Source organism: Aythya marila (assembly GCF_965140915.1).
Source record: "Aythya marila genome assembly, chromosome: 27".
NCBI lineage: Eukaryota > Metazoa > Chordata > Aves > Anseriformes > Anatidae > Aythya > Aythya marila.
In genome coordinates this window covers 1,929,958-1,954,485 of record NC_139068.1, presented here as the reverse complement: position 1 = coordinate 1,954,485, position 24,528 = coordinate 1,929,958, and the positions used below count along the sequence as shown (strand labels likewise).

General features: G+C 55.5%; 2 protein-coding genes across 10 annotated transcripts in view; both read left to right on the top strand.

Annotated features, from left to right (window-relative positions):
• Positions 1–17,827, top strand: part of PIP5K1C (phosphatidylinositol-4-phosphate 5-kinase type 1 gamma) — a 43,396-nt gene extending 25,569 nt beyond the window's left edge. The window contains exons 7-20 of one of the 9 annotated variants that reach the window (XM_082780068.1): positions 1,103–1,402; positions 1,892–2,097; positions 2,771–2,854; positions 3,393–3,441; positions 4,457–4,541; positions 4,846–5,007; positions 5,166–5,195; positions 5,944–6,082; positions 6,375–6,407; positions 8,663–8,767; positions 9,048–9,180; positions 10,943–11,017; positions 13,244–13,327; positions 13,721–17,827. In XM_082780068.1, coding sequence (XP_082636194.1) covers positions 1,103–1,402; positions 1,892–2,097; positions 2,771–2,854; positions 3,393–3,441; positions 4,457–4,541; positions 4,846–5,007; positions 5,166–5,195; positions 5,944–6,082; positions 6,375–6,407; positions 8,663–8,767; positions 9,048–9,180; positions 10,943–11,017; positions 13,244–13,327; positions 13,721–13,723 — 1,488 coding nt within the window. In that variant the 3' untranslated portion in view covers positions 13,724–17,827. Of the gene's footprint in view, positions 1–1,102; positions 1,403–1,891; positions 2,098–2,770; positions 2,855–3,392; positions 3,442–4,456; positions 4,542–4,845; positions 5,008–5,165; positions 5,196–5,940; positions 6,083–6,374; positions 6,408–8,662; positions 8,768–9,047; positions 9,181–9,637; positions 9,685–10,942; positions 11,018–13,243; positions 13,328–13,720 lie in introns of those variants that run through there. The other 8 variants (XM_082780067.1, XM_082780070.1, XM_082780069.1 and 5 more) reach the window with 8 other exon arrangements.
• A 47-nt stretch (positions 17,828–17,874) lies between these two features.
• CACTIN (cactin, spliceosome C complex subunit) lies at positions 17,875–23,249 on the top strand. Its single transcript, XM_082780083.1, has 10 exons — positions 17,875–18,113; positions 18,727–19,213; positions 19,751–19,846; positions 20,281–20,426; positions 20,510–20,672; positions 20,765–20,882; positions 21,133–21,325; positions 21,652–21,774; positions 21,916–22,184; positions 22,587–23,249. Exons 1-10 carry the CDS (start codon positions 17,932–17,934, stop codon positions 23,075–23,077), a joined length of 2,268 nt encoding a protein of 755 aa, XP_082636209.1. The 5' UTR covers positions 17,875–17,931; the 3' UTR covers positions 23,078–23,249.
• The last annotated feature ends 1,279 nt before the right edge of the window (positions 23,250–24,528 follow it).

Sequence of the window (24,528 nt, the reverse complement as noted above, 5' to 3'; positions counted from 1 at the left end):
CTAATGTACAAAATAAATGGGAAAGGAGCTGCACTGTGGTCCTGAGTTCTGCAGTTGCCCTGGCTAGCAACCAGGTTAAAGAATTACATGGAGGTGCCTGTCTGTGCCGAGGGACGTGCTGCTTGTAGCACTCACACGTCTGTGGTTACTGTGGTGCTAACACACACTGTTCTTGGGAAACCCATCCAGTGTGAACGGACTGGGTGAAAAAGGAAGCGGAGGGGTCTTACCTGAGTCACTTTAAAGCTGGGCAAGAGCTGTTTGCATTCGGTCTCGGCTCCTTCTGTTGCTTTTAGCTTGCGCTGTGCTGAACAGCACGCTCACAAGGAGGGCTCGCTTGTGAGTCCAGCTAGGTGAGGTGAGATGTGGGGCATGAAATTGTAATGCAGTTGTGCTTCTCCCATCTGTCAGAGAATCTGTCAGGCCCGTCCTTCCCTTCACAGCATGCGGAGATGTTCTGTTTCCTTCCCAAATTTCTTCCCAAAGCTGAACAAGCAATTCGTGTCTGTCACGTCGTTCCTAATAATGCAGCTGCCTAAAAAAAGGACATGATAGCAGAGCAGGATATCCGTGCTCTCTGGCCAACTGTGTTTTTATAAAGCAACTCTCCAGAAGGAGGAGGAAATTGATGTTGTTTTGTTTAAAATTTAAAAAAAGTACTGTGTCCCTGGTTTATTCTGGGCCAGAGAATGGCTCTTGATTTCTGACACTTCTGAAGAGATGAAGATAGCTGTTATTTTTAAACTTGAAGTTCCCACTTATTTATGTTTTTCTCTTCCAGTTTGGTTTCCCTTTTTTAGCTGCTGTTGATGGGGAAAGCAGGGAATTTCCGGACTTGGTTATTTGCCCAGAGAGAGATGAACATCTCATTCCCTGTATTCAAGGCAGAGTGGTATTTTCAGGTCCTAAAGCCACTGCAACACAAGGGTTTGTCAGATGTGTGCAGTAAGCTCTGATGTAAAGTTCAGAAAATCTCTAGGTGAAGAACCCCTAGTCTGTCTGCTCCAAGATCCACTAATGTGCTCTGTGTTGAAAACAGCAAAAACAGCAGGAATCCTCTTCAAAATGAACCCTGCTGATGCTTTTTCCAACCCCATTTCAGAACCTGAACCAGAATCCACGGACGCTGCTGCCAAAGTTTTATGGACTGTACTGTGTGCAATCAGGGGGCAAAAATATCCGCGTGGTGGTGATGAACAACATTCTGCCTCGCGTGGTGAAAATGCACCTGAAATTTGACTTGAAAGGCTCAACCTATAAGCGCCGGGCATCCAAGAAGGAAAAAGAAAAGTCCAGCCCCACATACAAAGACCTAGACTTCATCCAAGACATGCCCGAGGGCCTGATGTTGGATGCAGACACCTTCAGTGCGTTGGTGAAGACGTTGCAGCGAGACTGTCTGGTAAGGAGGGGGCAGTTTGGGGAGCAGATTAACAAAGCCTGTGGCTCTCAGGCATGAGGAAGAGCATATGACTGAGAACCTTACTAATCTGCTAACCCCAAAGCAGGATAAGTCCTCTGCTGCTCTTTACCCTGAAGGCAAAGCAGTGGAGTTGGATCTTGTGACAGTCTCCAAGGACTAAGCCCGTGTCCTTCTGCCTGATGCCTAAAATTGCAGCATTCTTGCCAGTTGTAGCTGGGCTGTTGGGAATAAATATATTTTTCTTATGCAGTGTGCAACAGATACCTGGTACAGCAATGTTACTTGTGTGCCCTCAGCCCTTTGGGTTGTGGAAATTCTATGCAGACAAGTTCAAAAATGTTCAAGCTCTGGCAACGGAGTTGTTAGCATAAACGTGGACGGGCTGTTCCATGCTTTGGGGTCTGTGCTTTGTTTGAACTGCTGGCCTGATGTTTTGTCTTTATTCTCATACCCGATACTAATTTGTAGGTGTTGGAAAGTTTTAAAATCATGGACTACAGCCTCCTGCTCGGGGTTCATAACATAGACCAGCAAGAACGGGAGCGGCAGTCCGAGGGAGCCCACAGCACGTCGGATGAGAAGCGCCCCGTGGGGCAGAAGGCACTTTACTCCACAGCCATGGAGTCCATCCAGGGGGGGGCTGCCCGGGGGGAGTCCATAGACACAGACGACACGTAGGTGAAAACCTGGTCCTCTTGTGCTGCTGCAGGGGCGGAGGTGGAGGCTGGAGCAGGAAATCCCTAACTGAGGCCCTTGTGGGCCATACGGGCATCTCTCCTGGGGTTATGGCCCTGCTGCCTTCAGCTGTCCCAGCGGCCGTGGCGTGTGAAACCAGCTGCTCTGGTTTTGGTGGAGTCACAGTGGAGCCAGGAAATATTCGGCATTTCAAACAGCATCCTTAATTGCAGTGCCTGCCTGCTACCTGCATGCTTTCGTTGTGTGCTCGTGCTGGTGGTGCTGCACCTTTGACTGGTATTAGTGGGGATGGCACTGGGAATGTGTTCATTCTTAAACATCTGCTGCCCTAACAGGCAGGCAGTTCATGCTCTCTTGGGTCCCGAGAATAAAATATTCTCTAGCTAAGTAAAAAAACATGGTGCTTTCTGGCCCAGGTAGAGGTGTTGGCATGCAACACAGATCCTGTGCTGATATTTGGTGATCTGAGCAGCCCGTAGCTCTGGGTCGGTAGGTGACTTGCTGACAAAGGGACTGCAGGTTTTGGGTTGTCTGACCACCACATTGCAGGGTCCTGTTTCCAGTGCTGCCTCCTGCCCTTCCACAGGTCTCGCTCGGGGTGTTACAGCTGGTTTTAAGGCCGTGCTCACTGGGGTTTTGTCTTACCTGCAGGATGGGAGGAATCCCAGCAGTGAATGGCAAAGGAGAGCGTCTCCTGCTCCATGTAGGAATCATAGATATTCTTCAGTCATACAGGCAGGTATCTCTGCAGTCATCTATCCTCTAAGTGTGTTAACATCTATTTTAATGCTGAATGAAAGCAGGAAGATTTTCCTCTCCTGAAGAGTTTGATAATGAGTAGGCACACTACCTAAAGCTGTCTGTTGATGCACGTTGGGGGCTGTGGATTTTGTTCTTGTCCTTTAAACAGCTGGTGACACAGAGCCATTTTTTAAAGGTATAATGAGAGTAAGGTAAGGTAAATGCTCATAAAGAAGTTCCCTGTCTCAGTGCCTGGGACAGACAGCATATATCCAGGGGTGGAGGGTGATTTTCTGCCCCTCTTACAGCCCCACACCTCCTTCCCTGGAGGGTTCCCAGGCAGTCCTGACCCAGCTGCCGAGCTGACAGTGTGCTCGGCTGACCTCTTGGCTGGAGGAAAGCTGCTCTCCAGACGAAGATGTCATTAGCAGCTCAGCGATCTCTCTTGTGCGGAGTACAAAAGGTGTCTTAGACATGGAGTACATGCCTGCAGCTGATTCTTTCTTTCTCTCTGCTTCTCCCCTTAAATTAGGTTCATCAAGAAGCTGGAACATACCTGGAAGGCCCTTGTCCATGATGGGGTGAGTGTCTGTACAGCGGCAGGAGTTGTCCAGGTCTCAGCAGGGTTACCTGCTTCAGCTTCATCTATGCTACTTGGTGCCAATTACCTCGCTATTTATAGTGCCTGAACTGGTACAGCTGAAGCTGATGAAAGGAATAGTTCTTGCCTCTTATGCCTCCACAGCGGTGTAGTACCACTTATTCCCAATCAGGTTCTCTTGCTCACTCCACCTCCTCTCATGCTTAGCTGTCATGCCACCAGCTTTCCTCCTCTGCTCCCATCTGTCATTTTCCTCCTCCCCACAATACCAGGAGCTGTATGCACAGGGCATGTGCCTTCGTGTATGAGTTGAGGAGCCCTGCGTTTGCTCTTCGGTGACTGACTGCGGTTCCACTTCAGTAAGCTGCCTGCTAATAAATCCCTTTCAGTGTTTCCTTGCTGTCTTGTCCCTAGCAGCAGCCAGCTGCGTGTTTACAGAAGAGCAATCTCAGCTGTGAAAAACTCTTCTTCAGCATTGCATATCCGACCTTCCCTTAAAATATAAGGCAAAGGAATTGTGTGGATGCTAAGTCATAGGAGCACAGTTGAACATGGGAAGCAGAGACGGCTCAGTTTTACTATTTAAAACAAAAAGTGCAAAATATTTGAAATGTATGGGGACCTCTGGCTGAATTTTGGTGTCCGTGTCATTTGCAATTATACCCAGGTGTGCTTTGAATGTCAACCAGCAAAGCCAGAAGAAATTCCATATATGTAATCAGGTCAATATTTGAAAAATCCAGAAAGTCTATAAAGAAATAAAATCACCAAAATCCATTATAAAATTACAGTGAGAATGTAATCAAATGCAATCAAATCAAAGGCAACGCTTCAGGCTTATTTATAGCATTAATCAGATCATTTCAGTTAAGCCTTTCCATTTTAAGGATCTATGAGTGCTAAATGTTGGAATAAAAAAGATTGCATTGGCTGTTATAGAAATTCTGCCTTGAGGGGTAATTTTAAAATGAAACAATTGCTTCTTGCCTTTGTAGGACACAGTGTCAGTACACAGACCCAGCTTTTATGCAGAGAGATTCTTCAAATTCATGACCAACACGGTGTTTCGAAAAAATTCCTGTAAGTACATGGCCCAAGAACTGCTGTCCTTGTGATACGGGAGAGTCAGAGCCTTATCTCCATCCCACTGCTTGCGTCCACATGGAGAGTTTCTGGGCAGGAATCTGAGCAGGCTTTTCTGCTGTAATATGAAGCAAAGCTGGGGAGCTGCAGAGCCCTCGGGTGTCACGGTTTCTGTGGCCTGCCAAACTCCTGCCCAGGAGTTCTCCGTGCAGTGTGTCGGAGGGCAAAGGCCTGTGAATGGCAGGGTGCCTTTGGTGGTGGTGGTGGTAGTTTCATCTTCTCTTTCACTCTTCTTGTCCAGCTCTGAAGTCATCTCCCTCAAAGAAAGGGCGTAGTGCCTTGCTAGCTGTCAAGATGCCTGGTCCAACAGCTGCGTTCTCAGCTAGCCAGCTCCCCTCTGAAAAGGACGAAACGCAGTACGATCTCCGTGCAGCCAGGAGTTACCCCACCCTTGATGATGAAGGTAGTAGTCTTGTCCGTGGTGATGGCTGTGTGATTACCCTCTTCTTCCTTAGCAGTTCCTTAGGATGCTCCTCAGTTCTCGTTGTGTTCCCCACTGTGCACCAAACGCATCCTCCTTGATGGATAGCTCTTCATTCCCTGTCTTGCTGTGCTTTGCAGGTACTAAACTTAACCAGGACAGGGGACAAGGTAAGAGGATACTGTCTTGTCACAGTGCTAGCAGTTAGTTGACTGGGAAGCAACATCTCTGAGTTGAAGAAGACCAAATCCTTTCTTTGCAGCACTGTATGGTTCTGCAGTAAAAATGGTCTCTTGAGTCATGGCTGCAACTGGCACTTCCACCTGGCAGCAGTGGTTGCAGCCCAAAAGCAATCAGTTGAGGTTTCCACCTGTAGAAAAAGGGGACTGTGCACTGCAGGACTTCAGTGTCAGTGTTTGAATGGGGCAAGATCTTGCATTTGGGGGAGAAAAGGAAAAAGGTAAATAGGTCTGGTTCGTTGCCCTTTTCTTCACTTCCATCTGGGCTGGATTTACAGACAAGTGGTGAAAGGCAGGCTTCTGGAGCACAGAAGTGTTAGATTGCTATCCATGCAAAGCAGTGAGCACTCAATTCATCTCTTAATTCACTTGGTTATTTATCTCTGGCAATCCAAGCCTTTAATCCAGCTTTGGTTACCCGTGAGATATCTTCATTGGCATTACATTTTCTGTAGTGTCTCTCTGTCGTGCTGGAGTGGTGCTTACTGGCTCTCTCTAGAGGATGCTTTGGGATAAGCTGTTGCTCTCATGAACCAGCTAAACTTGCCTGCCCGAGCCTTCAAGTGGCCAGTCCCAGTGAGGGTGTGCAGGTAGAACAGCCTCCCGCTGGGATGGTGTAGATGTTTGACCTCTTCTTTTTCTTCCTACATCTCTTCTGTCCTCCACTTTGGGCCAGCAGGCAGGCCAGACCTGCTCCCCTGCACACCTCCTTCCTTTGAAGAAGCTACCACGGCCTCCATAGCCACAACACTCTCTTCAACATCTCTCTCTGTTCCTGAGCGATCCCCCTCGGAGACATCTGAGCAGCCCAGGTACAGGTGAGGACAGTGCCCATCCCCTGCTCCCACTGGTGTCGAGTGGCTGCCGTTCCTCTTCGTGCTGCAGCTCTCGGTAGGCTGCCCTATGCTCTGGAATGCTAATGACCAATTTTAATTAAATCTCTCCTGGGAGCAAGCAGACACAGCTTTGATGGGATTAATTATTGCTGGGAGAAGTGTCAGCTGTTAAGTAGAACATCTCCCTTATGGGGCAGGGAGTTAGATTTGGGGGCAGTGTAGGATTTCTGCCTTAAATCCCTCCTCTAACTACTATCCTGGTTTCTTTCCGCAGGAGGCGCACACACTCCTCAGGGCAGGATGGCAGGTGAGAAAAGTGTCTCGTCTCCTGTTGCTCTGCTGCACAGGGACCTCACGTTTGTCCCACCTCACTTTTGTCCTTGTGCAAAGGCCTCTTGGAGGGCTGCATGTGAATATTGGCAGCCCCAAGACTTTGGGGTGGTCTTCTGCAGGGCGATGAATTGCTTCCTGCAATCAGATGATCCCCATTTCTTGCACAGAATCCTCACTATAGCAGATCTCCCAGTGTTCTGCAAGGAATCTTTAATATTGTTGTTTGATGGGAAAGGGGACAACTTAATTTGGTTGAGTTGTCCAAACTTATCCCCTCAACCAGCACTTGAATCAATGAAAATGGTCCCTTACGCCCCCCCTCTCAGTAACCAAGTCTTAAAAGCAGGAAAAATCCTCCTTTGTGCATCTGCCGTGGTGAAGTGGACACGAATATAAGAGAGGGCTCTGACTTTGCAAGGTACTGAGCACCTTCAGACCACCAGAGATGTAGCGTGGAGGCTGCGTGAACTTCAGTGTTCTCAGAAACCTGGGTGCTTTGAGGCTTTTTCTGGCCTGTGGTGATGGGTGGCTCAGAGCCAAGGGCAAGGTGGGACAAAACTCCCTGCTGCATAAGAGCGTCTGGATTTAGAATCTCACGTCGTGTAATTATCTTGCATGCTTTTGCACCAGTAAAAATAACCCTGTTGCCTGTGTCAGTGGGACCTGAATGAGGATCCTTACACTTGCTGCTCACTCTGCCCTAGGTTTCTGGGACATCTTGTAAGCGTTGTAGGTACAGGTTTTGAAATGCACATCACAAACTCAGTCTGGGGATACGCCGTAGCCAGAGGAGCTGCTGGGCAGACTGATGTCCTGTCTCTGTGCAGCCAATGTTTGGTGCCTCAGAGGAAGGCAAGGGCTTGGGAAGATGGGTGTTTACAGCATCCCACAAACATCTCCCCTCGCTCCTAGTTTTTAGCGATTTGCTGAGTTTCACACCATGCAGCCTGTGGAAAAAATCCTTTTCTGGGGTATTTCTTAATGAATATTGGGAAGTTCCTGTCACTAGAGGGCAAGTTGCTATTGATTTACAGCACCCATCCAAGTGGCAGGGACCTGTAAGGCATCTCACCTCCTGCAGAATGCATTGTCTGAAACTGCTGAATATTGGAGACTTAAATTCAGGCACCTGTGACAGGACCCACTTTGCAAAATGCGGTGACTTCACCTGAATTACTCCAGGCTCCCTCAATACGTCATGGAGGGAGTCACTGCAGGATGTGACTGCTGATCAGAAAATGGGTCAGGTGAATCATGTCCTAGAAGTGAGTGTCCCCAGACTGTCCAGGGAGCTTAATGACTTGGTCAGAGGTAGATCTTGCCACAACTACAGCCACCTCACATAAGTGTGACCCTCTTTGCTTTTTTTTTTTTTTTTTTTTTTTTTTTTTTTGCCTAATTTCTCCATTTCTTGTGATGGTATCAACATCCTTTCTAGGGGAACAGGGACCTTTGTGTGTATGTGCGAAAACAAAGTTATTAAAGCATGAATCTCTGGGAATTTACATTCCTGAGTCGAAATGAAAAAGCCCTTCTCCAATTTGTTTGAGCCTGGAATGTGGCAAGCCTCTGATTACCCTAATCTGCTGGGGAATTCCCTCCAGGTTTGTGAATCCACCCCTACAGCAGCACCGACCCAGCAGCCTGATGGAGTGGTGCTACCTGCTGGCTGCAGCTCTCGACCGAGCACCAGCCAGGGATGGAGCAGAGCTGGCCAGGGCTTCTCGTAGACCTGAAGCTCCTCCCTGCCCCAGCCCATGCCCTTGGCTTGGCAAACACCAGCTTCTCCTTCCCAGGAGGGCTGTAGAGCCAGCCCTGCTAACACAAGCAATTACTTTAATAGCATGAGGTATTAAATTGAAGACTGTCACAAACTGCTCCTGAGCGTGCAGATAAATAGGATGTTAACCCCAGAGCAAGCCGGAGCAGCTTCAGTGCACCGGGAGCCTCAGAAGAGGTTGGAGGCTTTGCCCCTTGTGCAGCTGATGGATAACTCTGGGCACGGGTTTTCCCCAGAGGCCAATTTTCCTTTTTGCTCTGTACTCAGGTTGACATTGCCATCTTTTCTGCAGCACTGGTTATCTAATCCCTTTCCTCTTGCCCTCTTTTCCCACCTCTTTGGCTTTGAGCACTGCAGTCCTGACAGGACTGACTCTTTTGCCCGGGAGGTTTGGTTACCCCAAGCCTCGGGTCTGGCTGAGCCTCGCTCCTTGTGTCCTTGGTTCCCAGGTCACACGAGGAGGTGCGGGTTGAAGAGGAGCTTCAGCAGATCAGCGTAGAGCTGGAGCCCAAGTGTGATGTTGAGATCGTAGCTCCTGAAGAAGACGACAAAGAGTGAGTGCTGTGGAGCTTCCAGCAGCTGCGCAGGGCCCTGCCCGCTGCCTTCTGTCTGTGGCTGCTTCTGGCAGAGGCTGGTCTTGTTGGGGCATCGACTTCCCTGGAGAGCGAGGCTCTCACACAGCTGTGAGATGCTGCTGAGTGATGCTCCTTCTGACCTGACCTGATCTTTCTGGATGTTAGAGCAAATTATCCTCTGCACTAAATCACCGAGCCTTCCTTGTTCCTTCTTTTCTGACCGTGCTGACTCGGTGCTGTCATTTCTTCCCCCCTCCAGGGAGGCGGCTTCTTCAGCCTGTGCCATTGGAACATCCACGGCTACAATAGAGGTGGAGACGGCCAGCCAGGCCTCCGAACCAGCCAGCCAGGCCTCGGATGAAGATGATGTGCCAGTCACAGACATATACTTTGTAAGATACCCTTTCTGCCTGGCCCGTGAGGGGTGTGAGGGAAATGTTTGGACGAGGCTGTAACAATCTCTATTTTGGCAGTCGGGTGCACAGGGTAGAGTCTGCCCTTGTGTCAACTGCCTTCAGATCTTAACACTGGACAGGTTTTGAATGCAGGGAACCAGCCTAGCCCTTGGAGAACAGAGAGCAGCATCTAGTGGGGCTCAAACAGGTGCTGCTGCTGCGGAGGTAGCCATAGGTGTGCTGCTCTACTTCCAAGCAGGAGCACTGAAGGGCTTATCTAGGCCAGCGTGTTCACTCCTGGGACAAGCCAAGGTGAACGCAGGTGCAGCAGGGGCTCCCTCAGCTGGAGCTGCAACACAAACGTGTGCCGGAGCTGCCCAGAGCCACAGCAGAGGCGGTTGCAGTGGGGCTGACCTCGGGCTCTGGTGAACTCTGGCTTTTCCTTTCCCCGCAGGCAGATGCAGTAGGTGGTGCAGTGGAAATCTAGTACTGAGACAGGGAGTAAGTGAGGTGGTTGCTGGTTGGCAGCAGAGTGCTGTGGAGCCCGGGGGCCGTGTTCCTCAGCCAGCTTCTGCAATGTCTGAGCAGCGTCTGCAGACTGGAGAGGAGATTTTAGCAACACGTACCTGCTTTGTGGATTCCCAGAGCAGAGCTGAGGGTCTGCCCCGTGGCAGCTCTCCCCTGTGTCCCGGCACTGGGATCTTCTCATTAAAAAAGGTGCCCTGCTCTGCCTCGTTGCTGTCAGTTACACAGCAGTGCAGATGAGCTGTGCCCTGTGAACTCCTTCAGACAAACCTAAAACGGGCAGCGTTTGGCTTTCCCTGGGCTTGCGTGACTCTGCTGCAGAGCTGCTCACTCATTGCCGAGTCATTTGGAGGCTCGTGGGAGCTGCAGAAGGAATCGGCTCCATTTTAAAAGCTTGTCTGTTTGGGTTTTTATGCATGCTGTTCAAAATGCAAACAGCTCCCTCTAACACTGGCTGCTCTTTCTTTGCCTGTGGATGGCAGCTGTGTGCAAGCTGCTTGCAGATACTGCCGGTTCCGCTGGCAAGTGTCTCCTAGCAGGGGGCAGCTCCCCTCCCTCCATGGCCGTGGGCACATGGACTCTCCCCAGCTTCCCAGGGGTTCCTCCCTGTCGAGAAGAAACCTTTTGTGTGCAGTGTGTGCTCCCGGAGAGCGTGACTGGCCGCCCATCAGCATCTCATACCTCATCCGAGTCCTTGAGTTTTGCATTAAATGTGTGTCGTGTGCCGTGCAGCGTTTGTCACTGCTGGGATGAAGGGAAAAGCTGACCTGGGCTCCCACAGGCACTTTTCTTGGAAAACCACTTGAACTGCAGCTCCAGGGAGGCAGCACCCACGGCTGCTCCCACAGGGCTGCCCCAGGAGCGGTGTCGGGGGGTTGCGATGGACAGAGAACGATTTGTCGAGTCCCAGGGGACTGGGGTCTGTTCTTTGGAAATCTGCTGCTGAAAGGAGAGTGCTTTATCCTCCTGCTCACCCTCAGGGGAATAAAGGCGCAGAGACTGTCCCAGGCACGGGCACCGCTCTTCCCACGCACGGCTTCCCTGCCCGCTGATCCGTTCAGCCCTGGAGTTGCACAACCCCTTGTTCTCTTTTTTGTTGTTGTTTCTTTGTTTGTTGTTTTGCTTTGTTTGTTGGTGTTGTGGTTTTCTTTTGCTTTCTCTTTCATCCTGTCCTTCACATCATCTTTTTTTCCTCTGTTTCCTTTCTCACTTCACTTGCCCTGGGGCCATCCAGTTCACAGATGGGAGGTACTGGATTTACTCTCCCCGACAGCGCAGACTCCGAACCACCTCGCTTTCCTCTGGGACTGTAAGTGAACGTGCTAGCACATAGGGGAGCAGAGCTGCAGCTTTGAAACGCTGGGTCCAGCAGCTCCTTTTTCCCTGGATGCTGTAGCTCTGTCCTCTGTGGCTGCTAGGAACCAGCTCAGTAGAAACCAGGGAGCCAGATCATAACTGCAGAAATGGATTTCTGTAGGATCTGACAGAAATGAAGACTCTGCCCTGCTTTTCTGCAGGCCAAGGGCACAGCTCCTGGCATGGGATGGGCCACAGCATCACCCAGCCCTTGGACAAACCTGCAGACAAACCATTTGTAGGTGACATTAGGCACAGCTCCCTTGGCTCAGGAAGCCAGACTGGGTTCCAAAGAGGCTGTTGAGATGCTCTGGAGCTGCTGTTAAGCCAGTTTTGACCTCTTAGGCCTGTGGCCAGTCTTATTTCTGGTGGCTGGGAGGCTGAGCACTCGTAAAGCCAAAGGAGTTTGAGTTACTGATGGATCACGGATGGTTTCTGCTCCCAGCCCTTGCTGGCATCACTCCCGGGCTCCCTCCTCAAGCAGGTTTCTGTGAGCTGTGGGAGTTTCCCTTTCCCTTCCAGAAGGCACAGCGAGGCAGTTCAGTGTTTAGGGCTTGCTCTGGGTTTTGGCATTCCCTTTCTCAGGGTGTGTGAGAGCTGCTGTCTTCCTCAGAGGGTAACGACAGCACTGTCAGGGCCTCGGCACAAGCGTTTGCATAGCGTGGTTGGCGCAGCGCCTGCCGCCTTGGAGCCAGGCAGGGGAGCAGGCATCAGGCAGGGTGCACGGGGAAGCAGGGGCATGCTCCTGAGCTTGGCTGAGGGCACTGAGAAGTGCTGCACAGTGTGGGCAAACAGGCAGCCAGCTCCTCCTGGCAGCTTTTCCTGCCCCCATGCTGGGTTCGGCTGGCCCAGCACCAGCAGGGTTAATGCCGAGCGCCGGATGCTCCTACTTTTTATTTTTATTTTTTTTTTATCTCCCCGCTGGGTTTGCAGCTCCCTGCATGCATCTGGACTCCCAGAAGGCTCACAAAGGGGCTGGCTGGAGCATGTGGTTGGGTCAGGATGGGTGAAAAACAGGATGTGGGGCAGACTTGGTGCAGCATTGAATGTTGCTGCGCCTTCAGCAGAGCCCTGCAAAAAGCTCCAGGCAAGGTTTTTTCTTCCTTCCTTCCTCCCAGCGGTCTCTGCTAACGCAGCTGCACTTACTGATGGGGTCCAGCATGCGGAGCCCAGTGCTTCAAAGCTGCTCTAGCTTCTTGTAGTTTCTTGCACACCGTAGACTGTTCCGCTTGGTTCCCAGGCCGGGACCCCCCCAGGCTTCTTTCAAGCACCCAGATCCCTTTCTCTTCCTCTGCAAGCCCAGGCTGGGCCATGGGGCCAGCTTCCACCCCTGATATGGGGGCACCTCTGGAGCCAGCAGAGCCACTTTGCAGTGCAGGTGGGTCCCCCAGGAGTCACCAGCCCTTGAGCCTGCCAGGATTTCTGTGCCGAGTCAGAAGCAGAAGCGTTTTGTCACACCGGTGCCCAGAGCTGCGCTAACTGGCTCCCACCACACACATCCCCTTCCCCCACATTACTCCCAAGATCCAGTTGTGTTTTGCCTCCTTTGTTGTACCTGTTCTCATCACCCCTCTGCTGTCTCCAAGGCTCTCGGTGGGAACTAACTGGTTCCTTTCTGTGCCCACCACCCACCGTGATCCAACCCACCCGTCTGCTGCCTTGCTTGGCCTGCAGGGAAGGGGGAAGGCACAGCAAACCAGGTCAGGTGCCACTGTAAAAGCCCTCCTGGACACTCGAGATGCCAATTTGTAGCACGCCTGGGGCTCAGAAAATGGGGTTTGGGAGGTGAGAGTGGGTAGCTGGAACCAGGAGCTCTGTCCCTGCCCCTAGGTAAGTCGCTTGCCGTGTCTCCTGGTTTCTCTGGGGTCAGGGTGATGCTGTGGCAGGGAGCTGAGGCTTCCCTGGCACTTCCAAAGCACTCAGATCTGTCCCTGCACAAGGAGAGGTTGTCCCATGTCCCAGAAGATAGGGAGCAGGTAGGTACCGAGGCTGAGGAAGGCTCCTCTGCTGAGACCCAGCACTGAGCTCAGTTCTCTCCCTCCAGGCGGACAGCTGTTCTTACTGTATTGTTTCCTACTCTTTTATTTTCTCCTTTTATTTTTTCCTCTTCTCTCCTTTGCTCCCTGCTCTGCTGCTGCTCTCCTTGCATTCTCCCCGCCGTCTCTGGCCACTCTGGCAGCCGACAGACGAGAGGAGTTGGGTTTACTCCCCGCTCCACTATAGCGCTCAGCTCCACTCTGTCTCCGATGAGGAGAGCGATACAGTAAGTGTACAAGAAGCACGTGCTGGGTGCCCGGTGGGTCAAGGTCGGACCTTGCGCTCCCTCTGCAAGCTGGCCTTGCAGGGGGAGCTGCTGTGGCCTCTGTGCAGCATGGGGCTCTTGCATGGCCGCGGCGGAGCCCTGCCGCAGCTCGGCTCAGCTCTGTGGCAGCAGGTGAGGGCTGCTGCGCTGGCAGAGACCCCTTCGGCTCGGCAGGGGTTGAGTGCAGTGAAAGCTCGGGGGTCTGAAGTTCTCCAGACGCGTTGTTGTTACTGGGATGCAAAAGAAGCAAGTTGCCCTCTTCGTGCTCGTTGTGGCTCTGGGGATTTGGCTGGGCTCAGACCAGATGCAGGGCGGATGCACGGGTGTTGACTCTCTTTTCTCTGCCTCTTGCAGTAATCTCTATGCAGACACAGAAGCCCCAGAGAGCAGCGATTCCCTCTGCAGGTCGATGTGTTCCCTTTTCGTTGATGCAGCCGTTCCAGTGGGATGGGGAAGAGCTTGCCGACACCAGTATTGCTGCACTGCAGGATCCCGGGCACTGCATTTCAGAAAGGAGCAAAACTATAACCGTCTATTTCTACTTATCCCAGATGTGGGCAGCAAAGAAACCACCCACTCACCTCACCCACAGCTCCCAACGGAGACATCCAGCTGGGTGTAGAGAATCCTGGGTAGTAACACAGTGTTTTCCAGATGTGCACTACCGTAGCTACCTATCCATGTGTAATACTGTGAACCTTTTTAATTTTTTAATCATGTATTTATTTCTTTTATCTTTGCACAGAGACAGCACAAATGTGCTTTTTTAAACATTTAGTTTACTGCACTTTTTTTTTTTTTTTTTTTTTTTTTTTTTTTGGTTGTCATATATTTGTGCATCAGAAAGGAGGGTGAGACCTCACTGGAGAATTAATTGGTAGGAGCACGTTGCTGGGGAGGGCAGGGACCGGAGTGGCTTCCCTTGAGGCAGCAGCGTGGTCTGACCAACTGATGGAGTCGGGAGGTGTGAGGCTGTCCAGGCTCTGCCACGGTTTTGCCGAGTGACCTAAGGCAAGTCACTTAACCACTCTGTGCCTCGGTTCCCCTGTGCTGATGGGTGTGCAGTTCCCACTTCCGTTAAAGCACTTAAAGCCTGGGATGAAAGGTGCTATGTAAATGCCATGTATTAAAGGCCATCGAGTAGAATTGCTCCCACGTTACAGTAGTCCAAAGTAGCCATGCCAATTCACTTGGATTCAAAAATCGCTAGTGACTTCTCTAGATCTGTGACACTGTGTGGGGGAAGCAAGTGATTCCTGGCAACGCTGATGTGGTCACCTCGGCTCTCTGGACGTCGCAACGGCTTCAGCCTTCACCTTCACGCTGCTGTCACCCCGTCCCTCTGTGCTTGGGAGCCCACGCTTCGTCCCGCCGGCCGCGCCAGGCATGGACAGATGAGGACTGGGCGCCTCCAGGGACCGTCCCCGCTCTGCCAGCCCCGGCGTGGCTCGCCCGGACCCCGCATCCCACTGGAGCCACTTAGCACCTCGCATGCTCACGGGTGTATCCGACCGCCAGTGACTCGGGGGTCGCGGACACTGGGTTCACACGTATCCTCCGTACCTCAGGGCAGTCAGGGAGCTGCGTGCACGTCCACGCCTGCTGGAGGCAGAAACCAGGCACCTGGCTCCAGCACCCGGGTGCGCCGGGCGGTGTTGGACAGACAGCTGGGTGACTCGGACGTTGTCTGTGGCAGTGTCTGCTGTTGGAAATCGCTGCTTCGGATGTCTGAGACACGGATAGTTTGCTCTTTGAGGGCTGCACGCTGTAGCCAAGACAAGATTTGGTGTCACTTGGCAGTGCTCGGTTTAGGCTCGTCCTTCTGTCAGCAGGACACCGTAGCATCTTGAACTCCAGCAGTCCCATCCTCTCCCAGAGAGAAGAAATGGAACCCTTTAGACGAGGAGGAGACAGGTCTTGTTTGTGTGCTTTACATGCCAAGAGAGGGGGTCAAAATCTCTTTATTCTCATCACAATCTTCAGCTGTCCTTGGGATTCCTTGTAGAGGAGTGTATAAGAGGAACCCTCCTTCTGGGGCTCTGTCCCTTTCCATCTGTCTTCGCAGCAGCACTCAGGACTGGTTCATTCAGGTCCCAGAAGGTAACCAGGCTGGTGGGAAGCTCTTCCCCTCTGCGAGGCGATGAAGTTGGCGAGGATCTTTGTGAATTGACATTGTTTCTTGCCTAGAAGTACGGGACCCAAACTTCACCCCATGCCTGCAGATGCTGAAGGCTGTACGGTGTGCTGCTCTCGGAGTGCAGGCTGGGGGTCTTGCAAGCTGCTGCCATTAGATGTATCCATGTATTTACCAAATAATCTATCAAAAGTCTTTCAAGACATTCTCCCCTTTCAGTCGCTACTTGACAGCTTGTTCATCCAGCTCGTGGCATCGCTCCATGACAGCCCCTTCAGTAGGCTGGGGAACAGCTCCCAACCCACCCCATCTCCCTGTGCCAGCCCGGGGGGGTGCTGCAGGATGCGTGTTCGGCGCTGCGGGGGGCTCAGTAGTTGGGCAGAGGGGAGCCGGGAGTAGTGCAATACCTACAGAGTAACGTGCCTCTGGGCTGAAAGCGTGAGGCTGCAAAATGCTGGAAATTCAGCCTTTGTTTCCTCCAGAAGCCCGATGCTGCACTTGGAGAGGCCGGAGGAGGCCGTGTCCCTTCTGCATCTTCAGGTGTCGCTCTCGGGCGCTGCGCTGGGGAACGCAGCCCTGGGAGGGAGCCGGGAGGCTGGGCTCAGCCGAGCCCCAGCTGCACGGGCACCTCCTGGGGTTAGCTGCAGCAGGCCTTTCCCACCAACGAAAATCAAGCATCTTGTTAAAGATGGTTCAGGCATCACTGAAATCAGGACTTCTTTCCTTCCCTGCATTTCAGGGGTCTCTAAAGCTGCTTAGCCTCTGTGCAGGAAGTGTCTGAGCCCAACCTTCATAGAGTGTCTCGGTGAATGAACTTTGCAGGCTCAAGCTAGCTTGGTCCCAGAAGATATGGGGAAGCCCAAATCTCCTTTTGCAGCACGTTCATTCCAACTGTTGTCGTTCTTCAGGTGTCCAGGCTTTTTGAGACAATCCTTCTGTGTGCAATCCTACAATGCTGAACCCTTTGGAGCGAGCAGGTCTGTAAAAGATGAGAGCAAAGGGATGGGAGCAACTTTGTTAACATGAGTGGGGAAAAAGGAGCCTTCTTTTAGGGAGATGCTGATCCCAAATGGAAACTACTCCTTGCCAGGCCCGTGCACACTTCCTGCTGTCATCTCCTGCGCAGGTGTCTGTGCTAGAGAGCAGCTGAGCCTTCACAAGGCTGCAGGACGCTGGGGTTCAAAGCTTGCTCCTTACCCACCTCTCTGTGCTATTCCTGCCCACTGCAGTGGGGGAGCACTGGGGCACTGGGGGACACTTCCCATGCCTTGTCAGTGCTGCCTTTGCAGGGCATAGCAGAGTCGGAGGAAGGGAAGGACTGGGTCTTGCCCTTGGGAAAGATCCTCAGCCCTTCTCTGGGGAGGAGAGCCCTTGCCCCTCCTTGGCCTGAGCATCTCAGCTGTGTGCCCAGCTCACCTGCGGAGCAGGTCGTGTGTGTTTTTGCTAGGGCTTTCTCTAGTGCCCCAGAAGATCGCTGCCTAGTGCTGTCACCAGCGTACCCCTACATCTCGAAAAAGGCACCGCATCTCCTGCTGCTCCACGGGCGCAGGACTTGAGGGCTCCAGGGCTGTTTCTGCTTTCAGCCACCGCCGCCTCCTTGGTGCCTGGCTCAGCCACGTGTGCTGAGGTCGCACGTTGGCTCCGGGCACGGGGCTGGCACCGTTGTGGCAGGGCCTGGGTCACCCTCGGTGCCCGCTGGGCTCCCGAAATGTGCCGTGGCCCTGCCCAGCACCCTCCGCTCCCCGCTCAGCGTCACCTCCAGCTCTTTGCCCAGCCGGACAAAAGCCGCGGCCCCCAGGCCCTGGCTCATGTCTGATTTTCTCTCTGTTGCTGTCGACATTAGCCCCGGGTCTCCTCTATCGGATGCTCGTGCTCCCGCTCATTTCCCACGTCCGCTCCGTGCGTGCACCGTGTAATGAATGTATGTAATTAGGGGGGGCCGAAATGGGATGCCAACCAGGGGTGTTGTCATGGCTCTCTTCTTTATTATTTTTTTTTGGGGGGGGTGAAAGGTTACGTCATGAGCGCTTTTTTCTTTTCCTCGTTCTGTTGGTTTTTTTTTGTTTGTTTTTTTTTTTTTTTCGTTTCCTCCTCGTGGGGAGCCCTTTTCCAGAGAACTGTAAGTTGATGCTTTCTGTCCTCGGCTCTGTGATAAAGCGTTTCTGTGTGTGCTGTGCACAGCGCGCGGCTCTGCCTCGTCTCAGCGCCCTCACTGCCGCGCCCCGCCCCGCGCGGGCATTTTGGGGTAAAAAGCGAGAAAAAAAAAAAAAAAAAAAAGGGGGGAGGGAAATAAATAAATAAACAGATAAATAAATAAATAAATAAATCAAACACCGATCGCGGGCCCGCCCCTCCCGTGGGCCGGGCCTGGCACCGGGGCCTCGCGGCGGAGCTGCCCGGGGCCGCCTGCGCCCAGCCGGGAGCGGGGCCGATGGGCTCCGGGTCGCGCAGCCCCGGCCGGCGGCACCGGGACCGGGACCGGGATCGGGATCGGGATCGGGATCGGGATCGGGACCGGGACCGGGAGCGCTCCGGGAGCGGGGAGAGGCGGAGGCGCCGCAGCCGGAGCCGGAGCCGGAGCGGGGGGCGCCGCCGCCGGGAGCAGAGCTCGGGGTGAGCGGGGGGGAACCGGGCCCGGGGCGGCCGGGCCTTGCTGGGGGAGGGCCGGGCCGTGTCGGGACCGGGACCGGGACCGGGCCGTGCGGGAGGAAGCGGGCCCTGCCGGGGGGGATCGGGCCTGGGCCTTGTGCCGGGGCCTGGGCCCGGTGCGGCCTTGTCCCGGTGGCGGCGGGGAGCGGGGCCTGGCTGCGGCCGGGCCGGGAGGGAGCCCGGCTCGGTGCGGCCGGGGCTCGGCGCCGTGACCGCGGCCCCCAGCGGCCTCCCACCGGACACAGCGAGCTCGGGGGCTCGGCCGGGCCCCTCCGGGCCTGGGAGGCCCCAGGGCAGGCAGGAGCCGCCGGGACGCTGCCACCGTCACCCGCCGGGCGCCCACCCGGCCCCGGAGCCCCCCGGGGAGGGCACGGAGCCTTCGTGGGAGCGTGGTGCGGGGGGCGAGTACCGGGCTCGGAGCCTGTTTGGGTTTTCTCGGCCCCGCTGTTGGGTCTCGCTGGGGCTGGGGACAGGCCGTGCCCTGCCCGTGGTGGGGCAACGCGCTCCCCTCCTGGGGCAATGCGTCCGCACCGAGCCTGTGATCGTCAACTGAAATGTGGCTTCCCCCCTCCCGCAGCTCGGACTCTGAGGATGAGAGATACAAATGGAAGAAGAAAAGCAAAAGCAGGGACCAGCACCATAAAAGCCAGAAGAAACACCGCTCGCGGTCCCGGGGTCGCTCCTCCAGCTCGGGCTCTGAGCGAGAGCGAGACAAGAGGCGAGCCCGGAGCAGAGAGAGGCGGAGGAGAAGAGATGGCTCCAAGTCCTCCGTGTCCTCAGTCAGCTCTCCCTCCCCACCGCGTTCCCGCGGCCGGGAGGAGTCGGGGCAGCAGCTGAGCCTTCAGGAGCGCTTGAGGATGAAGGAGGAGAAGAAGAAGCAGGCTGCGCTCATGAAGGCCTTGGAGACCCCAGAGGAGAAGAGGGCTCGACGGCTGGCTAAGAAGGAGGCCAAGGAGAGGAAAAAGCGGGAGAAGATGGGGTGGGGAGAGGAGTACATGGGTTACACCAACACCGACAATCCCTTTGGGGACAACAACCTGCTGGGCACTTTCATCTGGAGCAAGGTGAGCGCCCAGTCCACACCTCTGTCACAAGAGGCTGCTCTGCACGTTGGCTCACAGGAGATTGTGTTCCTGTGGCTGCCATGGGATGGTCCACAGAGCAGTGGGGTGTCAGGAGGGACTTTGCTTGAGGTGGGAATCTCTGAAACACTACAAGGAGCCACATGAGAGCAGTGCTGTCATCTAGGGCAGCAGCTGTGTGTTCCTGAAAAACTCTGCAGGGCTTCACGTCTTTTATTGTGAAGACCAATGTTTGTAGTCAGGGCTGTGGGATGCGGAGATGGGTCAGGGTACAGGAGGGGCTGCCTGGGAGCTGAGAGCTGGGGAGTATTCCCTGCTCGTGTTGCTGCTCACCAGGTGGGGTGGACATCCTGGGTGAACCTGGGTTTTGCTGAGAAGCTGCAGGAGTAGGATTTGAGGGAGTCGGGGGTCTTGACAGGATGAGAGCCCATTAGAGCAGCACAAATGGGTGATTGTTGCCACTTGAGAAGCTGTAGAGGCTGCTTGGTTTCATGACTCCTCTTGGCCACTCTGTTTCAGGCGCTGGAGAAAAAGGGGATCAGCCACCTGGACGAGAAGGACCTGAAGGAGAGGAACAAAAGAATCCAGGAGGACAACCGTCTGGAGCTGCAGAAGGTGGGACCAGAAGCCCCCTCCCAATGTCTGGCACAGGTCCCCATGGACAGCCCAGTTCTCCCAGCTGCTCCCAGCCCATCCTGAAAGTTCCCTTGATCTCTCTGGGGGAGCCCATGGCTATAAGACGTGGGTGCCACGCAGCCCTGACTTCTGTTTGGGGGTGAGATCTTCTCCTTGGGGCTGAATCCAGCTCAGGAGGTGCTGGTGAAGATAAATGCCAGGTCACTGCAGTGCAGCGTGGTCGTGCCCATGTCCCCTGTCCTCTGAAGGTTTGGCAGGGAGCAGTGGGCAGCTGGCTCTGGTGCTGGCTCTCCTGGCACAGAGCTCCTGGCTCTCCGGGATGATTGCGGGGGCTGAGGCAGCTCAGTGAGTGTGGTTATGGTGGTGTCCTGCAGGAGGCTGGCAGCCTCACGTCTCGCTCTGTCCCTGAGCAGGTGAAGCAGCTGCGCCTGGAGCGAGAGAGGGAGAAAGCGATGCGTGAGCAGGAGCTGGAGATGCTGCAGCGGGAGAAGGAGGCGGAACACTTCAAAACCTGGGAGGAGCAGGAGGACAACTTCCACCTGCAGCAGGCCAAGCTGCGGTGGGTGGGCAGCTTCGTGGGGTCAGGCTGGTGGGGAGCAGAGGTCGGCAGGCACCGCTCACTGTGCCTCTCCTCTCACACAGGTCTAAGATCCGGATTCGGGACGGGAGGGCGAAACCCATCGACCTCCTGGCCAAGTACATCAGTGCGGAGGATGACGATCTGGCTGTGGAAATGCACGAGCCCTACACCTTCCTGAACGGCCTGACCGTCTCCGACATGGAGGATCTGGTGGAGGACATTCAGGTACCGCTCTGTGGCCTCTGCGCCCTGCCTGTGGCTGAGCTCAGGCCGTGACACGGAGCGGGTCCCTGATGTCTCCTGTCCCCTGCCTGCAGGTTTACATGGAGCTGGAGCAGGGCAAGAACGTGGATTTCTGGAGGGACATGACCATCATCACGGAGGATGAAATAGCCAAGCTCCGCAAGCTGGAGGCCTCTGGGAAAGGAGGCCCAGGTAAGCAGGAGGCCAGAGCCTGGCGTGGATGTTGGGGGGAGTGAGAACAGCGGGTAACGAACGGCGCGGGGTCTGCCGCAGGCTCTCAGGCTTGCAGAGGCTCTCGAGTTGCTGCTGGAGGATGTGATGGATGGAGGCTGTGGATGTGGCAGCCGTCCCCTGCCGGGCTCCAGCTGTTCGGTGAAGCCCAGGAGCGCCTGAGTGTGTGAGCGCTCAGAGGCTGACCGGTTGCCCTTGCCTGCCTGTGCAGGGGAGCGGCGGGATGGCGTCAACGCCTCCGTCAGCTCGGACGTGCAGTCCGTGTTCAAGGGGAAGACCTACAACCAGCTGCAGGTGCTGTACCAGGGCATCGAGAGCAAGATCCGGGCAGGAGGGCCCAACCTCGACATCGGATACTGGGAGAGCCTGCTGCAGCAGCTGAAGGCCTACATGGCTCGGGCCAGGTGAGAGCGGGGACGGTCCCAGGCCAAGGGTGTGGAAGGGGACAGCGCAGAGCTGCCATGAGCAGAGCTGGGGAGGCCCAAACCCATGGTCACGGTGTGGGGATATTATGCCTTTTCCAAGCTGTTGCTTCTTCCAAGTGGGAAGAAGGGCAGGACAATCAGTCCCTTCTCAAAAGGCGATGTTTAAGGTGAGATCCTCAGGGGGGAAGCTGACTGGAGAGTTATTCAGCCCAGAACTGTAAAAAAACAAATTTCAGGCCAGAGTGGTGTGTGTCCCAGCCATGGGCATGCAGGGTGTGACCTGATGGCTCATCTACCCCTCGCAGGCTGCGGGAGCGGCACCAGGACGTGCTGCGGCAGAAGCTGTACAAGCTGAAGCAGGAGCAGGGCGTGGAGAGCGAGCCGCTCTTCCCCATCATCAAGCGGGAGCCGGTCTCCCCCAGCGACAGGTATGCAGCCCCCTCCTTGGGGAGCACAGCCCTCAGCCTCCCCCTCGGGCACCCAGGACAGAAGGTGCAGCCTCGTGCTCCCACAGACAAACCTCGGGGAGCCAAGGGCACCGTCTCCATCCCCCGTTGTCTTCCCTGCAGGCTGGACCCAGAGGAGAGCCTTGTGGTACAGCCGGGGCCGTCCTCAGAGCCAGAGGCTGAGCAGGATGCAGAGGTCAAAGGAGAAGCAGAGGGGGAAGCCGTGTTGATGGAGGAGGACCTGATCCAGCAGAGCCTGGACGACTACGATGCGGGGAAGTACAGCCCCCGGCTGCTGGGCCCCAACGAGCTGCCCTTCGATGCGCACGTGCTGGAGGCCGAGGAGGACATGCACCGGCTGCTGCTGCTGCGCCAGCAGCTCCAGGTCACAGGTAGGAGCCCCGATGGCCTCGTGGCCTGGCCTGGCACGGGGGGCACACACGTGCCCTAGGGTGCAGTGCTGGAGGGGGGGGATTCTCCTCTTGGAAAAGGATAAATGCTGGGGCTGGAGCATGCACCCAGAGCTGGCCCAGCAGAGGGATCCACTGGGTACTGAAGGGGGATGCAGCCCGGACTGCTGGCGTTCCCTGTGAGTGCCCAAATCAGCTCCCTCCCTCTCCCCAACACACCACTCAAGCTGCAGACAAGTGGCGAGGGTATTTTGGATGAATTTCCCAGCACCCACCAGTTCTCCGTGTCCAGCACATCCCCAGCCCGGCCCGTCCTGCCCCTTCCCCACGCACCCCGGGCCCGCTCGGCGCTGCGGGGCCAGCCCTCACCTCTCCTCCCTGCAGGTGATGCCACCGAGAGCACCGACGACATCTTCTTCAGGAAGGCCAAGGAGGGCATGGGCGCGGACGAGGCGCAGTTCAGCGTGGAAATGCCCCTCACGGGCAAGGCTTACCTCTGGGCTGACAAGTACCGGCCCCGCAAGCCTCGCTTCTTCAACCGGGTGCACACGGGCTTCGAGTGGAACAAGTACAACCAGACCCACTACGACTTCGACAACCCCCCGCCCAAGATCGTGCAGGGCTACAAGTTCAACATCTTCTACCCCGACCTCATCGACAAGCGCTCTACGCCCGAATACTTCCTGGAGGCCTGCCAGGACAACAAGGACTTTGCCATCCTGCGCTTCCACGCCGGGCCGCCCTACGAGGACATCGCCTTCAAGATCGTCAACCGGGAGTGGGAGTATTCCCACCGCCACGGCTTCCGCTGCCAGTTTGCCAACGGCATCTTCCAGCTCTGGTTCCACTTCAAGCGCTACCGTTACCGCAGATGAGGGGCTGCTCTCCCCGCCAGCACAGAGGGTGGGCAGGGGGCTTGTCCCCTTGTCCCACATGCGCTGTTCCATGGACCTGCCTCATGCTTGGCCCAGCGCAGCCTTTTGACCATTTTCCTCATGGCTTTTATCCCGAGGGACCCTGAGACTTTGACACAAATAAATTGGGGTTGTTTAAGCCGTGGCCTCCCTTGCCTGAGCACCCCATGTCCCTCTGTCCCCTGGGGCTGTGCTGTACGCTGCCAGCAGCCAGTATCCTCCTGGGCCAGCACTGGGAGCTCCCCTGGGGCTGTGCAGTGGTGGGGGCGGGGGCTGTCTGTGCCCCTAGCCCCACATGCTGTCCGCCCTGTGGGTTCCCATCGCCTCTTCCAGCCCCACGCCCTCCCCTTGCTTGTGCCAGACCTGTCCAGCCGTGACGTTCCCCAGCTGGAGCCGCGGTGCCCTTTGCTCTGTGAGCACAGCCCCTTGCCCACGGTCCCACCGGTGCCGAATTCCCTCGGCCCTGCGCCGCCCCCACAGGCCCCGTTTCTGGCCTTCCCCCGCCTGGCATCCTGCTGCCCCAGCCTGGGAGCACCGCCACCTCCCTCGACCCTGGCTGCAGGATGAAAGGGTTTGGTGGCCAGAAGGCGTCAGCCTCCAGCGGGGAGGAGGAGCGGGGTGTGAGATGTGACCAGGACATCTCCTTACAGGGGAAAATCTGGTTTCTGTGGCACACGGTCCCTCCCCCTGTCCCTGAGTGGTGCTTACTGCCCTGGGCAGACGCACTCCCCAGTACCCCAGGGCTGAGATGGGGCTCCCGGGACCTTCATGGGGACCAGGCGGGGGCTTCTTGGCCTTGGGTTTTGCCTCGCAGCTGGCGATTCCCCCCGTAGCTCACCCTATCCTGCTTCTCCTGGCACTGCTGGCAGGATCCGGCCCTGTGGGAACTCATTTTCAGGAGCGTCCCACAGGCACCATGCATGCCAGGAGCCCAGCCTGCCCCCGGGACTGAGGGGGGATGGACCCCGATCACCTCAGCCCCGCGTGTCCCCAGCCTGCCGGATATCCCCTGGCCGGCAGCAGCGCCGGGACATGTCCCCACGGCCTCTCCTTCCTGTGCGTTATTTAAAGCCGTGGAGCGGCTGCTTGGTGGGGGGGTGTTGAGATCCTGAGGTCAGCACAGGAAGCGTGTGAAGGCCGGGACAGATGGGTTCAGAGCAGAAAGTAGAAAAAAAAAAATAGAAAAAAAAAGAAGCAAAACCAGCGGTTAGGTGGCCTCTGTGCTTAACCGCCCGGCACAGCCCCTGCGCTCTCCGTCACGGACATGGGGGGGGCCGTTCTCAGGTCTCCTGGTGCCACTGGATGTCCCCTGAGGTGGCACAGAGGCCTGACAGTGCCTGTGCTGGTCCTGGAGCAACCTGGGAGCCTGGGGGCAGCGGGACAGGGCTGGTGCCTGGGTGAGCAATGTGGTG